The sequence below is a fragment of the Dama dama genome, chromosome 6 (genome assembly GCF_033118175.1).
Source record: "Dama dama isolate Ldn47 chromosome 6, ASM3311817v1, whole genome shotgun sequence".
NCBI lineage: Eukaryota > Metazoa > Chordata > Mammalia > Artiodactyla > Cervidae > Dama > Dama dama.
This window is the reverse complement of record NC_083686.1, coordinates 28,715,072-28,732,314: the sequence shown is the minus strand read 5'-3', so window position 1 is coordinate 28,732,314 and position 17,243 is coordinate 28,715,072. Positions and strand designations below refer to the sequence as shown.

Genomic DNA, 17,243 nt, shown 5'->3' with positions numbered 1-17,243 from the left:
GAAGCTAAGGGCAAAGGGGAAAAGGAAAGATAAAAACATCTGAATGCAGAGTTCCAAAGAATAGCAAGGAGAGATAAGAAAGCCTTTCTCAGTAATCAGTGAAAAGGAGGAAAACAATAGAATGGGAAAGACTAGAGATCTCTTCAAGAAAATTAGAGATACCAAAGGAACTTTTCATGCAAAGATGGGCACAATAAAGGACAGAAATGGTAAGGACCCAAGAGAAGCAGCAGATATTAAGAGGTGGCAAGAATACACAGAGGAACTATACAAAAGAGATCTTCGTGACTCAGACAATCACAATGCTGTGATCACTCACCTAGAGCCAAACATCCTGGAATGTGAAGTCAAGTGGGCTTCAGTAAGCATCACTATGAACAAAGCTAGTGGAGGTGATGGAATTCCAGCTGGGCTATTTCAAACCCTAAAAGATGATGCTGTGAAAGTGCTTCACTCAATATGCCAGCAAATTTGGAAAACTAAGCAGTGGCCACAGGACTAAAAAAGGTCAGTTTTCATTCCAACCCCAAAGAAAGGCAATGCCAAAGAATGTTCAAACTACTTCACAATTGCATTCACCTCACAGTCTAGCAAATTAATGCTCAAAATTCTCCAAGCAAGGCTTCAACAGTACGTGTACTGTGAACTTTCAGATGTTCAAGCTGGATTTAGAAAAGGCAGAGGAACCAGAGATCAGATGGCCAACATCTGTTGGATCACAGAACTATTTCTGCTTTATTGACTATGCCAAAGCCTTCGTGTGGATCACAACAAACTGTGGAAAATTCTTAAAGAGATGGCAATACCAGATCACCTTACCTGCCTCCTGAGAAATCTGTATGCTGGTTAAGAAGCAACAGTTACAACTGGACACAGAACAACAGACTGGTTCCAAATTGGGAAAGGAGTCCGTCAAGGCTGTATATTGTCACCCTGCTTATTTCACTTATATGCAGAGTACATCATGCAAAATGCTGGGCTGGATGAAGCAAAAGCTGGAATGAAGATAGCTGGGAGAAATATCAATAACCTCAGATACACAGATGACACCCCTCTTATGGCAGAAAGCGAAGAAGAACTAAAGAGCCTCTTGATGAAAGTGAAAGAAGAGAGTGAAAAAGTTGGCTTAAAACTCAACATTCAAAAAATGAAGATCATGGCATCCGGTCCCATCTTCATGGCAAGGATAATGGGGAAACTTCTTTTACTTCATGGCAAACAGATGGGGAAACAATGCAAACAGTGAAAGACTTTATTTTGGGGGGCTCCAACATCACTACTGAGAATGACTGCAGCAATGAAATTAAAAGACGCTTGCTTGCTCTTTGGAAGAAAAGCTATGACCAACCTAGATAGCATATTCAAAAGCAGAGACATTACTTTGCCGACAAAGGTCCAGATAATCAAAGCCATGGTTTTTCCAGTAGTCATGTATGGATTTGAGAGTTGGACTGTAAAGAAAGCTGAGCACTGAAGAATTAATGCTTTTGAACTGTAATGTTGGAGAAGACTCTTGAGAATCCCTTGGACTGTAAGGAGATCCAACCAGTCCATCCTAAAGGAGATCAGTCCTGAATATGCATTGGAAGGACTGATGCTGAAGCTGCAACTCCAATACTTTGGCCACCTGAAGCGAAGAGCTGACTCATTGGAAAAGACCCTGATGCTGGGAAAGATTGAGGGGAGGAGGAGAAAGGGAGGACAGAGGGTGAGATGGTTGGATGGCATCACCGACTTAATGGATATGAGTTTGGGTAAACTCCGGGAGTTGGTGATGGACAGGGAGGCCTGGCATGCTGCGGTTCATGGGGTCACAAAGAGTCAGACACGACTGAGCGACTGAACTGAACTGAACTGAAGACGATGGGGAGACTGGGGAAACCACAATGACAAAGTTGATTTTTATTTTGAATTACTATGTGTTAGGACCTGGCTAACAGTTTTATTTAAGCTCATTTTTAACAGCAGTTCCACAATGAAATTTGATAATTCTGACTCCAATTTGGCAGATGAGGAAACTGAAATCTAGTTAGATCACCCAAGATCATTTCAGGCGTGAAGTGGTTGGTGGGGGGCAAACATGAGCCCTCTGCCTTTGCAGCTCAGGTTAGAAACTATGGCAACACTGTATCTCCTTGTTACATGATGAAGCCCCCTCCTCTGGATGGTCCTCCTGAGTCGTGGGTCATGTGTTTCCATCAGTCCTCAGGGTTCAGAGCTGACAGCAGCTTTTCAAAAAACTATCCCGAGATGACACATTTTAAAACTAGAAGGATCCCCTTTTCCTTCTTATCCCACTAGCATTATTGCCACTTTCTCTCTCTTCAAGTTCTGTGGAATGGACTCAGGCAAAAAAAGTCACATCATAACCTCTTATTTTCTTTTTTAAAAAATATTATGATACATCCTGATGTGAAAAGAAGAGACCCTGTCACTTTCTTTGAGCCCCTTTGGAGAAAGTACAAGTAGCAATTGAACTTGATATTATTTCACTTTGTAGGAGGAAAGAACTTGGTTACCATTACTCAGTGATGATAAAAATTTCAACTGAGCCAGGTCTATACTTTGTTAACATTTTTATTGCTACGTGCTCCCAATACAACAATCAGCATCAGTAGTGTACACTTTGATAAAAAGGAATTTTTAGCTTAGTAGAAAAGGAAGCTCAAAGATCAGAAGTATAATGAATATATACATCTTTATGAGAGGTGTATGTGTGTGACCAGCTTTCTTTGTAATCCCCTGTGGACTAGATGCATGCACATGCAAGCGAACTAGAGAGAATTTCATTCTGAAATTTTAGGGAAAAAAAAAAAAAGACTCTGCTTGAAGCTCAGAGATTTACAATCTGGAATTCACCTAATTCATTTGCCCTTCAAAAGTCTTGCACCAAGTAGCAGCGATTCTTTAGAGGTATAGAGTCAATAGGTGAAGCTGTTATTTTTACCATGGTTAAAATGCAAAAAGTTTTTGCACATTCCCTGTGTTGAGAGGTTAACATATTTTCATTTTAGTTTGCAAACTGTATTTTTAGATGGTTCAGGAACTGACTTCAAAATCATTATGCTGACAACTTTTATCTTTCTTTTTCCTTTTAAGTGTAATTCATGAAATACTCATTTCTTTCACATACTTCTTTTCTGGTGTTCCTAATTTAATATTTCATTAAACAGCTAGCTGTCTGAGCCCATACAATTTTATGTGTCGTTGAAGGGGAACAAGTTACCAACTTTGCATCAGCTCCTCTAAAATTGCAAAAGGTTTGCATAACATCAATTTTGTTCAAATTTAGTTCTTTGATTTGGCTGCTTTAGTTTGCTTAAACTTCTCCTCTATGTACAGAACAAAGCATGCAGCTCTAGTTATGTCTCTCTAGTTTACCAAAATATGTCATTGGTATTAGAGTAAATATTTAGTACATAAAAATACTATCAAGAAAAAAAATCAAATTTTAATAAATATCTTCAGTTCTGAATTCTATATACAGATACTTTACATCTACTCCCTGGAATTTCTGGCTTCACTGTAAGTAAAGTGATCACTGACATAAATTACTAGCACATTATTGCAGTCAGATGCATTGTGGTTGTGAGCATGTGAATATGAACCATGCGGAAAATAAATATCGCAACCATTGACAAATACTTTCTTGAACCTGCTTCTAGAGCCCTTCAGCCCTGCTCTATTTGAGTGTTAATCTAGTTTCATGATGCTTTTCTCAGCTACCAACATACAAATGATCTCAGAACATTTGTCATTATTATTACAGTACATCGAGTATACACATTTGTATATGTCAACAATGGGACGATTAAAAACAACACAAGAACAGAGGAAAATCAATGGTGTCTATTGAAGCCCCGGTTAAAGGGTTTCTCTTTTGTCTTGCATGGGCTCATTTACGGTCTCTGTTCCCTGTGACTACAAGTATGCTAAGACACTAATCTTATTCTTCTTTATTTAAAGGATGGAAGGTAGTATCTGCAGCTTATCTATTCTTTTTCTTTAATTTACATGTCACATTGTTGATCAAACAAAACCTCACAACACAACCCTCTGTATTGTCAGTAGCTGCGATTCTAACTTCTTTGTAATATTCTCCTTTGAAAATCAACTCATACAATGTCAAATAAGGCAATACTCAATGACAGGCACCTAGAACATCCAGAAATGTAACACAGTAAACAATCAGTTGAGACATCTCTTAAAATAATACTGATTTCTGCAATATACAGTATTTACACAAACAGCTGCAAATTTGCTCATACAATATTTCTAATATAGATAAATAGGAATACAAGTCTAAGAATTCTTTGCGCCAAAACTTTTTGTTAAAGTGTAAACCATTGGCACCTCTTTTTTCTTTTTACTGTAATTTTTTAAAATTAAAAAAGAAATCAGCTGATATGCACAATTGGTTCCAGTCCCTTTCCTGCTTTAGAAAACGACCCACACACCTAGCAACTTACTTTCCTCCGGTCAATAATCTTTGGTGCTTTCTTCCAATGAATTCTGGTAAATGAGTCGAGGCAGAACAAAAGGAGGACGAAAGCAACTAGAAAGTGAACCAGCACTTTTTTTTCTTCCACTCACAGAGAAAATGAGCTGATGATTTATGGAGAGTTCCACTTTAAACAAGCTGTATGCACCATGGAGAGAGGCAGGTCCTCCAGATTTTTCACTGAAGCCTTTTGGCTTCACTTGCTCATCTTTCCGACGTGGATGATCTTAGCGGACGTCTCTTGTCAACAAGCTTTTCATCTTTCTTTGAGGTTCTTGCCTGAGAAGAAGCACCTATGGAATCACTGGCTGCAAGGAAGGGGGCAGCAGCCAGTTGTGGAGATGAACTGAGGTGGCCACTCTTGGTGGGTGGGGAGGCCGGTCCCAGAGTTTTATCTTCTGCTGGCTGTGCTTGCCTCTGGGATAAGTTAGCACCATTGGATTTACTGTTTGGCCTGAAAGCAGCATGCTCATTTGGACCTGCTATGGAAGAGATTCTGCTCAAAGATTTCTTCTTTTCAGCAGAAGTCTCCGAATAGTACGGAACCAAAGATGTAGGCATCACTAGAGATCCAGGGAGGTCACTGGGGTTAAAGATAGCATCATCATGAATTTCAGCAGCTTCTGAAAGGTACGTCGGTGGCAGGGTGCTACTGCGCTTGCTACAGGACTCACAACATAACTTGTTATAACCTGGTATGGAGCAGTATCGTGCCAGCACCTCCATTTGACAGAATATGGACTTATCTCCCAAACATGGCTCATCTACAGAGATTCAAAGAAAAACAAAGTAAGACATACGTCCAAACATAAACGGTGGACAATACGCATGGAGCTAGAGGGCATTATGCCAAGTGAAATAGACAGAGAAGGATATATATCATATGAACTCACTTATATGTGGAATCTAAAAAAGAACAAAACAAAAAAACAGAATCATAGATTCAGAGAACAAAGGAGTGGTTGCTAAGGGAGGGGCAGAATAGGTGAAGGAGATTAAGAGGTACAAACCTCCAATTACAAAATAAATAAGCCACAGGGATGTCCCACAGAGCATAAGGAATATGGCCAGTCATATGGTGATAACTTTGTATGGGCACAGACTTATTGTGGTGCTCATTTCATAATGAAATGACATAATACTGTATGCTGACTATATTTCATTTTAAATATAAAAATAAATAGAACTAAAAATAAATAAAAGGAGGAAAGGCATGATAATAATTTATGAATATAAAAAGATTTAACTAAGATCTAACATCGATAGGTGTTTTCCACATGAGCTTTTCCATTAAAATATGAATAATAGAATAAATTTACTAAAATAAGTTGTTCTCTCTGTGCAAAGCACTTGAATTGACCAGCACTTTCACATCCCCATCAAGAGTCTTCAGATCAAGAGTATTTTTTTCTTCTTAGGAATGTATTTCTGATTTTAGAAAATAGAATATTGAATTTGTTTTATCATACTTTTAAGACATAGAGAGGCATCTGTTTTTTAAAATTTTATCATAGTTTTGTCTTTATGATAGAGTAGTCTCCATATTAAGTTTAAATTGAAAATAAAAAATACTAATGATCTGTTGGAACATATTAAATCTTGAAACTATATTACTAAAAGAAAAATCAAGATAGAATTTTGATTCCGAGAATATTCTCCAGAGTGAAGCAATAGTTTCATGTTCACCATTGAATGTTCTCAGGTTATTTGTTATTTGAAAGCACAAATCTGGGTAACACGTGCCAACTTTCTTATGAATAATACATGGTTTATTTTATCGAATTGACAGTACTTTAAAGAATACTAAGTACCACTTATAAAACAATTGGTAGGTGTGTTTGTACATACTATTTCCATTATTTTAAAATTTTATTGATCATAGGTTGTAAGAATTAGATTTCAAAAAATCCAAATGTTGAGTTCATAAAATGTCTGTACTTCTTTTCAGCCATTCCAGGGCATATTCTTTGCAGAGCCCATATATATAATCCAACACAGAATACAGATCTCATATCCAAATAATAAATGCAAAGAATTATAAATTGTGGCATTTATGTAATACAATCACAATGACAATGTAATGTTGGGTAATTCTACATTGCTAGTTAAGGAACTTGCTATATAACTTGCCAAAGAAATTGAATCCCTTTTCTAAAGTTTCGGGGGGGGGGATCAAAAAAGGAGGGTCAGCTGGCAAGACCAATAGAGATTAACCTTATCACCTTTGTTAGAGTTAGAATGTCATGTACACTTCCCAAACTCTAAGATGACTTATTTTTGCCTGGCATTTACATACCTATGACACAATATGATGCATTTGAATATCTCATACTAGAAAAGAATTAGCTTGTAATCTTAATTAGGTTGCAAATCCCTGCAAATTAATGGGTTTTACGTCAAGTATCAATCCCTTATCGTATCCAAATTATTTTTTCTATGCTTATGCCTTTCTATGCCTATAATATTTTATTTTGGATTAAGGAAGAGAATCAAGCACATACCTGCTGACAATTGGGCATATTTGCAGAAATATACAACTCTACCAGTTATTAAGAGCAATAAAGCTTACTCACAAAGTGTTTAGCCTTCTGACAGTAACACTTACATAAGAGTAAAATAGTATGGTGACAGTAAATTTACAGCTTCTCAGTAGGTAAATTTGTTCTTTTAACCTTGACGTGTGCTTTGAACTTTCAAATATACTTTCCAGAGAAAAATGATTAAGTATGTAAGTCCTTTGTCTCCCCCTCATGGTCATACTTGTTCATGCCACCCCACATTATCAAAGGAAAATATGCAGAGAAATAATTCATAAGGTTACTTCGGAAGATCAGACAGGCAGTGGGAGAATAGGAAGAGAGAGAGAGAGAGAGAGAGAGACAGGCATGGGGAGTCAGAAGGGAAGGGACATGAGGGGCTGGGAAAGAAAGAAGGCGGGGAAGACAAGAGAGAGGGATGAAAGTAAGAAATGGGAAGATGGAGAGACAGATGAGGAGCGGCAGAGACAGGGAGGGGGAGGAAAGGAGAGACGAAAGTGGAGGAGAAAGAAAGACACTTTTAGACACATGTGCCAGAAAGGGAAGGATGAGGGGTTTCAGAGAGAAAAAGAGGGAAATGAAGAAGAAGAAGAGTCAGGAAGACACGGGGACAGAGAGAAGAGGAAAGGGAAAGAGAGAGCAGGAGAGAGAGATGAGGAGGAGGAAGGGAGACTGGGAGAGGAAGAGAGTGAGTGAGAGAGGGAGAGAAGAAAAAGTGAGTGGAAAAAGGCACGTGTGGGGTGAGCAACCCACACAGAAAGTGAGCAACCCACAAACAGCAGCTGACAGCAAATCAGGAACAGGGAGTGAGACCCACAGAGGAAACGAGAGGACAGTGAAGTGGAGACACAAGATGAGACAGACAGCACACAGGCAGATGTAGAGAGAGACAGAAAAGGAAGAAGAAGGAGACAGCTACAGAAGCGGAAACCATCCAATATATGCTATTTATTACAACAGCAAATTGAATTATACAGACATCCCGGACTCATGACAGTTCCACTTTTGATTTATAGATTTCACGATGGCGTGAAAGCCATATACATTCAGTAGAAACTGTACTTCAGATTTTGAATTTGGATCTTTTCTGGGTTAGTGATAAATGGAACGATCCTCTTGTGATGCTGGGCAAGGCAGCAGCCGCAGCTCCCAGTCAGTCAGGTGATCACCAGGGCAAATGACTTTTAATCATACTGTACCCAGACAACTATTCATAGGCTTTGAGTTAGATGATTTTGCCCAAGTGTAGGCTAACGTAAGTGTTAAGAGCATGTTTAAGGCTAGGGCATGGTGTTTAGTAAGTTCTGCACATGTGATGACATCTGCATGCATGCTCAGTCATGTCTGACTCTTTGCAACCCTAGCCCACCAGGCTCCTCTGTCCATGGAATTCTCCAGGCAAGAATACTGGAGTGGGTTGCCATTTCCTCCTTCAGGGGATCTTCCCCACCTAGGGATGGAATCTACATCTCTTGCATCAGCAGGGAGGTTCTTTTTCACTGAGCCACCTTGGAAGCCCTGTTTTGTAAGTTAGTTGTATTAAATGCATTTTTGACTGAATGTATTTTCAACCCAGAAAGAGTTTATCAGGATACAACTCTCCTTTAAATTGAGCAAGATCTGCACTTTAAAATAAAGAAAAGAGACTCTGTTTTTGCAATACTGAAGGAATAGGTCAAGCAAATTTTAGCCTAGATACAAGGTGCCTATTTTGCAAGCACGTTTGTTGAATATTTGGGCTTCCCTCATAGCTCAATTGGTAAAGAATCACCTGCAATGCAGGAGACCCCAGTTCGATTCCTGGGTTGGAAAGATCCACTGGAGAAGGCATAGGTTACCCACTCCAGTATTCCTGGGCTTCCCTTGTGGCTCAGTTGATAAAGAATATGCCTGCAATGTGGGAGACCTGGGTTTGATCCCTGGGTTGGGAAGATCCCCTGGAGAAGGGAAAGGCTACTCACTCCAGTATTCTGGCCTGGAAAATTCTATGGACTGTACAGTCCAAGGGGTTGCAAAGAGTCGGACATGACTGAGCGACTTTCACTTTCACGGCTATGGATGCAGGTATTGGCAACAGCTTTGTGAATGACATTTATCATCTGCATGTCTCAACTGAATAATTTTAGTAAAACATTGCAAAACATTCTCCATTATGATGCCTTTAACAATAATCTGAAATTATAAAGAAAGTCAGAGAGGAAAGAAGTAGATTTTTCTAGAAACACAGATTGACAGAAACTTTATACACATGATACAGCCCTCACCCCAGCATTACCGTCCACTGGGGACCATGGAGGCTGCAGTGGTGATGGTAATTAACTGGAGGGGATGCTGCCTCAGACACCCATATTAAAGAACTGCATTAGGCTAATATTTCAAGTATGTTTTCCTAAAGTCATTTTTCAATAAGTAAATGGGAATTCCAGAGCTTGTCCCGAAAGGAAATTCTCCTTTTCTGAGGCTCAGAAACATAGTCATAGTGCGAGTCTGATGCATGAAGCAGGGTACCCAAAGCTGATGCTCTGGGACAACCTAGAGTGATAGGGTAGGGGAGAGAGGCGGGGAGGGGGTTCAGCAAGGGGGGGACACGTGCATACCTATGGCCGATTCATGTTGATGTATGGCAAAAGCCATCACAGTAAAGTAATTGTCCTCCAATTAAAATAAATGAATTAATTAAAAAATCAAAATAAAGAAAAAAGTGAACCATGTGAAATCAATCAGGGTCACACCTACCATTACAAGGAGGCAGCTGACAAGCTCGGACAGACTCGGGCTTCTCCCCGTCGCAGTGGTCACCGGCCCTGCAGAGGACCTGCCTCACCTCTGTTCCCTCACCGCAGGTCACTGAACACTACGGAAACAAAGGCTATGATTGTAGACGTTTTATTCCACCAAGACGGCCTTTCTTCCTTCCCCCATGTGCACACTCAGGCACACACAGGCACGCACAAGCATCCATGCATACACCGCTCTGGGGTTCCTTCTCTGCTGCGCAGTGTTCCAGTGACTTTGGAGACAGAGAATCCTGTTTATACCCTGGCTCCATCCTTCAGCAGCCTGGGAACATTGCTCTTTCTCTGAAAGCCTCACAGAATAGTTGGAGTAAATAAAGGCAAAGGAAACGATGTATGTAAAGCAGGTAAGTCTGGCACTCAGGAAGCATTTGATGCTGAAGAAGTCATTGTTACAGTGTTAACACCTTCTGCCTGTTCCTAAAACCAGTGGTGGAGTCCATTTTCAGGGAGCGGATCTCAGATTGAGCTTCCCCTTCTGTCACCTTCCTTACAGATGGCAAGCTGACTCGTTGGAACTACTATTGCTCTATTCCCACAAATCCATTTATTTGCTCTAGAACTAAGTCCAGAGACAGCCATGCTATTGATCTAGGCAGGATCTGTAGAGGAAGAAGTCTTGTTCCAGGGCTCTGAAGAGAGTGAGAGGTGAGTTCTAGTCCTGTGCAGGGAACCTTCATTGGCTTGTTCCTTCCATCCTGGCTCTGCTCTCCACTTCCTCTTTCATTCCCTATCTGCTTTTTTGAGTTCCTGTCCTCCTAGCCACTCTTCTATGGCCCCATAATTCCTTATTTGGAATCTTTAGAAACATCAAAGATCTGTGGTTAATACAAGGACCGAGACACTGATTCAGCCAGTCATCAAACAGACGTTATTCAGACAGGCACCACCTGGGCACTGGGGAAGCAAAGTACTTTTTTTTTTTTTTTTTTTTTGAGAAATGCCTGGACTAGGGCTGAGCATAGGTTGAAAGACAGGAGTTGTGATACACTGCTGTGATCAGCAAGCCATTGGTAGGCTTCTGCTTTTGGAATGAAGAGGAAGGGCTGCAGAAAAGGCACCCCTGGAAGGTGGCATTTTGGACCATGCAGCTGAGCCTTGATGGATGATGGGCAGATGGTCAGATAGAGAGGGAAGGGCAAGCCAGCCAGAAGGGAGGAGGCTCCAACCAGCTGGTCTTTGGAACAGTGAACAGTTTCCTCAGACTGGGACAAAGAGGTGGCATAAAGGAAGATGGATCAAGAAGAGTTATTGTGGGATTTATTTATTTATTGTTGGTGACCATTCTGCAATGTATTCAAACACCAAATCATTAAATTGTATACCTGAATCCAAGGTAGTGTTGTATCAATTATACCTCAACTAAACACACACACACACACAAACAGTGGGGTATCACACAGGGAAGGGCCCTGCATTCAAGGTGAGGGATTTAAAACGTATCTAGGAGGGGCAGTACGGTCAACACTAACATTAGAAAATCAATCACCCTTTAGACAGCTTTGTATCCCAAAGCATCCAAGTGTGGTTTGCCCCCATCAATGAATCTTACATGCAAACACTTTTAAAATACCATTTTTTCTTAATATGCCCAGGTGCTTACTGATTCCAAACAATGTGACAGTTTCTCCATTCACACAAAGCCCACCGGATACAGAGGCGAAATTAAAATATGTTTCACGTGTGTCCACACCCATGTTTCCCCGCCCCCCCCCCCCCGTCCCCGGCCGCTCAGAGTTCGCACACGCACCTCGTTCCAGGGCCCCGTTTTCCACTGGGCCGGGCAGGGCAGTCTGTTGCAGGGCCGGCGGCTCTCGGGCCGCTCGCCGGCGCAGTACTTGCTGTTCACGGAGCGGTTGGTGCCGTCGTGGAGCGGCTGCAAGCAGCGCACGGTGCGGAGCTGGTAGCCCGAGGCGCCGCAGGTTTTGGTGCAATGCTCCCACTCTTCCGCCGCCCAGCTGCAGGGGTGGGGTGAGGGCTTAGTGACACTGTCCGCCACGGTAACCCCGGTGCACCGCGCCCCGCCCCGTTCCTGCACCGCAAGCCTAGGTTTTTTTCTGCTCTCTGGGTGAGCTGCCACCCAGGGGGCCACTTCAGAAATCTGGATGCATCAGTCTTACAACTTTCTAACAAAAATAGATCTGACACTTCTGTTTTTTAGGCCTTGGTATTCCGCCTCCCCGGTGACTTTGACACAACCTTCTCTCTTCCAAAAGGATCATCTACAGAGGGCTTTGGAAACTCATCTTAAGGTTTTCCCCTTAGATTCAGGCATGATGGTAGTTTTCAAAACTAGCCCCCACTGGTGAACAGGATGTGGTCTACTGATTGCTATTACTCATCAAAAAAAGAAGGAAATAATACCATACACAGTATCATGGACGGACGTGGAGATTATCATAAGAAGTGAAGTAAGTCAGAGAAAGACAAATATCATATGATACCACTTATATGTGGAATCTAAAAATATGATGCCAATGAACTTATTTTGCCTCAGGGTGTTAAATATCTCAAAGGAAAGATAAAAAGGGTCCATCTGATCCCTGCCATGACAAATTGATTTGACTGCTACTGCTTTTTCATTACTTCATGACTTTACTCAAGTTTTAATATTCTGAGATTACTGTTCCATCTCTATGGTTGTTGCTGTGAAGGCTACCTGACATATCCATTATGTTTGAAATATTTTGTTCTCCGTATAGGCCCTTATCGACCTGATAAAAGTTGTGTGCCTCAGCAGAAACCGCTTCCATGAATGCACCTGATAGAAACATTTCCAAGCAGATATTTTAAAAAAGATTTCCTAGGGGACATTCCCAAATTACACATCCAAATTCAATGTCAGTGTCCCAGCACTCTCCAAATTAGCTATGGATACACTATTACAGACAGTTCTTCATTACATATATCCCAAAGGGTTGTCACCATTGATTACCTCCAGTTAACCAATCTGTCAGAATGTAATGGAAGCATACTGTTTGTCCTTTCCAAAGTTACTTTCTCTCTGCATTTTTTAGAATTTCAGTATATACGAAGCTTGTTGTTGTTGCTCTTTAGTCACTAAGTCAGGTCTGACTGTAGTCCGCCAGCTTCCTTTGTCCATGAGATTTCCCAAGCAGGAATACTGGAGCGGGTTGCCATTTTTTTCTCCAACCTAGGTATTGAACCTGTGTCTCCTGCATTGGCAGGCAGATTCTTTACCACTGAGCCACCTGGGAAGCCCATATATGCAGCACCAAAATATAAGCAAGTTAAAACCTTGGCAGTTTTTGCTCTTCAGAGTTTAAGATTGCCCTGGTTTGTCAACTGCCAGTAAGAATGAATGGTGGCAACTGAGAAAGTTTACTCAGTTTTGAAGACTTCAATAGTGACTCTCATTTGAAGATCGGTATTACATGAGAGGTATATACTTCATAGTCATAGATACTTTTGGCCACCAGGGAAACCTGGATATATGGTAATTAACTCAGTAGACCCAAGAAAGATAAAGTCAAGTATTTGGTGGCTCAGGTGGTAAAGAAGCCACCAGCAATGCGTGAGACCTGGGTTCGATTCCTGGGTTGGGAAAATCCCCTGGAGGAGGGCATGGCAACCCACTCCAGTATTCTTGCCTGGAGAGTCCCCGTGGACAGAGGAGCCTGGAGGGCTACAGTCCATCGGGTCACAAAGAATCAGACATGACTGAGCGACTAAGCACAGCCCACACATACAAACAAATCTATAAACAAAACAGAAATGGACATAGAGAACAAACTTATGGACCAAAGGGGAAAGGGAGGTGAGGAGGAAGAAACTAAGAGTATGGGATTAAGAGATACAAACTACTACACCTAAAATAGAAAAGCAAAAAGGATTTACTGTGTAGTACAGGGAACTATATTCAATATCTTGTAATAACCTATAAAGTCAGGTAATCTGAAAAAAACGGAATCATTTTCTTGCACACCTGAAATTAACACAATATTGTAAATTAACTATACGTCAATAAGGTAGAGAAGCAGAAGTAAAAGCGAGAAGCAGAAATATGGTTAAAAACACAGGACTAAAGGTTTATATAATTCCTGTGAAATGATCTGATCACTGTAAGCAGGTACACATATTAGCTTTGACTAAAAATAAAATTAAAACTAAAAAGAGCTAATGATGTTTAAATCCCTTTCATTTTGTCCTTGGTATATAAGGATAGGTAAAATAAATGCTCACAGTGGATGTGTGCACTCCTGAATATTGCACATTCTTCTAATAGGTTTTGGCTTTTTGTTGACCTCACAGAAGCTGCGATGAACCATTTTGTTATCACTTTTCCTACGGCATCCGTATTTAGTGTACTGGAAACCTGGGGAGGCAAATATATTTTTGATTTAATCATTTATTCATTCTGTCACCTATTTGATCATTTATTCATTCATTTTATTCATCAAGTATTTATTGAGCCAGGCACTGTTCTAGGTGCTCTAGTTCCAGAAGCAAATTAAATAATCAAATAAAAATGAAATCAATAAAAATCCTTTAATAAATATTATAAAGTATTAAATAGCAACTGCATGCTTGTTAATGAACTAGATCCTGAAATACAGTCTAGTAAGATAGTCAGATAGGAAAACTATGTCATACCTAGTGACATAGGCTTCTACAAAGCTATGTCAATAATTGACTGTAGAGGGCAGCAAAGGAACACAGGGGGGAAGTTCTCTACCTTAGCTGGAGGAGAGACAGAGAATGTTTACAAGATCAGCACTTCCCTGGGCAAAATCCTGAAGTTCAGACAGCACCAGTAAAGGGAATGGGCTTCACTGGTGGCTCAGTGGTAAAGAACCTGCTTGCCCCTGTAGAAGACATGAGTTCGATCCCTGGGTCAGGAAGATCCCCTGGAGTAGGAAATGGCAACCCACTCCAGTATCCGTGTCTGGGTTCCAGAAGAGTTGGACATGACTTAGCGACTAAACAACAAAGAGAATGAAGCAGAATAATACTCCAAGCAAATGAAATGACATAGAAAACTGCAGGACTCTTTGAATGGCTGAAGTTGGGATCCAATCTTAAAAGACCTGCGGGCCAGACAAATGTTTAGACTTTATCCAGGGAGTTATTGAGGGTCTCCCCAGGCACCAACTTGGATGTTTAAAAATATATATATATATATATAATTTTTTAATTTTGGAAAATTTTAAGTCTAAAAAAGTGTAAGGAAAGCACAATGAATATGCCTTACACCGAGATTAACCTTTTGTTACCATGTCAGCATATTTGATATACATATTTTTATATCATATATATTAATTATAACATATAATAAACAGATTATATCAGTAAAGAATCTGCTTGCAATGCAGGAGACCCGGATTCGATTCCTGGGTCGGGAAGATCCTCTGGAGAAGGAAATGGCAGTCCACTTCAATACTCTGCCTGGAGAATCCCATGAATAGAGGAACCTGGCAGGCTACAGTCCATGGAATCGCAAGAGTCGGACATGACTTAGCAGGTAAACCAGTACCACATATACATTTACATATAAAATGTTGCTGAACCTTTTGAGAGTAAGTTGCTAACATTCTGATTCCTCACTTCTATACCTCAGCATATAGCTCATAACAAGCACATTTTCCCACATAACCACAATATACTCTTAAAATCAGAATATTTAACACAAATATAATACTATTATCTAATATAAAGATGGTATTCCAAATTTACCAATTGCCCTATAATGTACTCTATAAAAATGTTTCTCCAATCAAAGATCATGCATTGCATTTAATTGTCATGGAATTAATCAGGAGCAGTTTTAATCAGGACTAATTTTAATCTCTTTCTGTCTTTTAATATTTTTGAGGTGATAAGCGAGCTGTTTTGTAAAATGTCCCACAATCTGGGTTTATCTGTCTCCTAATGGTTCGATTCAGGTTTTCACTCTGGTCAAGAATATTACATAAATTATGTTTTGTCTTCAGGGTAACATTTTGAGAGAAAGAAGGATCTGAATCAGGGAATATAATTCTACTCATTCATTCATTCATCCAGTCAAGAAATTATGTAGAAATGAAGAATATCAAATTTAGTTGGCTAGTTAAGAGACTTCTGCAATAATCTTCCCTTTCAAAGTCAAGAAGGGAACCTGATGAGGGAGGAATAGATCTGGTAGATATTAAAAAGGTGTATCTGAAAGTCTTGTGACCAAGTATATGTTGAGGATGCAGTGATGGGTGGTGGTGGTTTAGTCACTAAGTCGTATCCAACTCTTGTGACCCCAAGGACTATCGCCTGCCAGGCTCCTTTTTCCATAGGATTTTCCAGTCAAGAATACTGGAGTAGATTGCCATTTCCTTCTCCGGGGGATCTTCCTGGCCCAGGGATCAAACCTGGGTCTCCTGTACTGCAGGCAGATGCAGTAGGAGGATCCAAATTTAATCACTTTGTGAGAGATGAAGTATCATTTTTATTTTATTTAGTTTTTGGCCACACCTCATGGCATGCAGTGTCTTAGTTCCTTGACCAGGGACTGAACCTGTGCCCTCTGCAGCAGAAGTGCAGTCTTAGCCACTGAACCACTAAGAAAGTACCTAAAGTGTCATTTTAACTAATTATCTAAAACCATTGTATATCCTTTCTAGAGAAAAAAACTTTAAAAATACATCTTTGAATTTACAAGTATAAATATTTACCCAGACATTCATTATTATAATGAGTAATTTCTTGTTTTCAACCATTAAGTGTTACTATGATGAGAGAATTCTGTCTAGGCTAGCTCCATTGTGGAGCACTTGTTGTTCCAAACTAGAGGAATGGATGATGGGAAAGATTGAGAAAGTCCGAGATGAGCTTAATGGATCTACTCCAGAGAGAGAGCAGACAGGTAGCAGAATGCAGTACAAACAGGTACGAAGAAGCCAGGCTACCTACCTGGGTGTGTATCTTACAGTGCTGATCTGCCCTGGGCTTCGGTTTCCCCATCAGTATGACAGAGGTAAAAGTAGCACCAACCTCTTAGAGCCATTCATCATTAAAATGTGAAACACTTAAAATAGTACCTGGTACATGGTGCAACTAAGAGCTCTTTCATTATTAATGCTGACGAGCAATGCATAGGTATGGAAAGTCAAAGTGGAGGAGAAGGAAGGTAAGAACCAAAGGACACGGAAGTCTGGGAGAGTCAGGAAAGAATAAAGAGACTAAGGGTTACCACTGCATGGGTATAAGACAGGGGAAGGGCCAAGGAATTTTAAGATGGTCTACTATTGATATGAATGGATTCCTATCATTTGTAGATCCTGAGATTTCAGTCAAAATGCTTTATATTTAAGTTCTGGTTATGTCTGGTGTTTCTCAGGTTGTATCCTCAGACACAATCCTTAAGGCAGAAGGAAGAAGATTGGCTTTTTTATGAATTACATTTTAATATAATAAATGTGT

The 17,243-nt window shown here is 40.3% G+C and overlaps 1 protein-coding gene across 2 annotated transcripts in view; it reads right to left on the bottom strand.

Annotated features, from left to right (window-relative positions):
* Positions 1–2,561: 2,561 nt before the first annotated feature.
* The window catches only part of ADAMTS3 (ADAM metallopeptidase with thrombospondin type 1 motif 3), a 277,278-nt gene continuing 262,596 nt past the window's right edge, over positions 2,562–17,243 (bottom strand). For both annotated transcript variants that reach the window (XM_061145817.1, XM_061145818.1), the window contains 4 exons: positions 14,037–14,169; positions 11,584–11,791; positions 9,775–9,892; positions 2,562–5,265 (listed from right to left, as the gene is read on the bottom strand). In XM_061145817.1, coding sequence (XP_061001800.1) covers positions 4,706–5,265; positions 9,775–9,892; positions 11,584–11,791; positions 14,037–14,169 — 1,019 coding nt within the window. In that variant the 3' untranslated portion in view covers positions 2,562–4,705. The remainder of the gene's footprint in view (positions 5,266–9,774; positions 9,893–11,583; positions 11,792–14,036; positions 14,170–17,243) is intronic.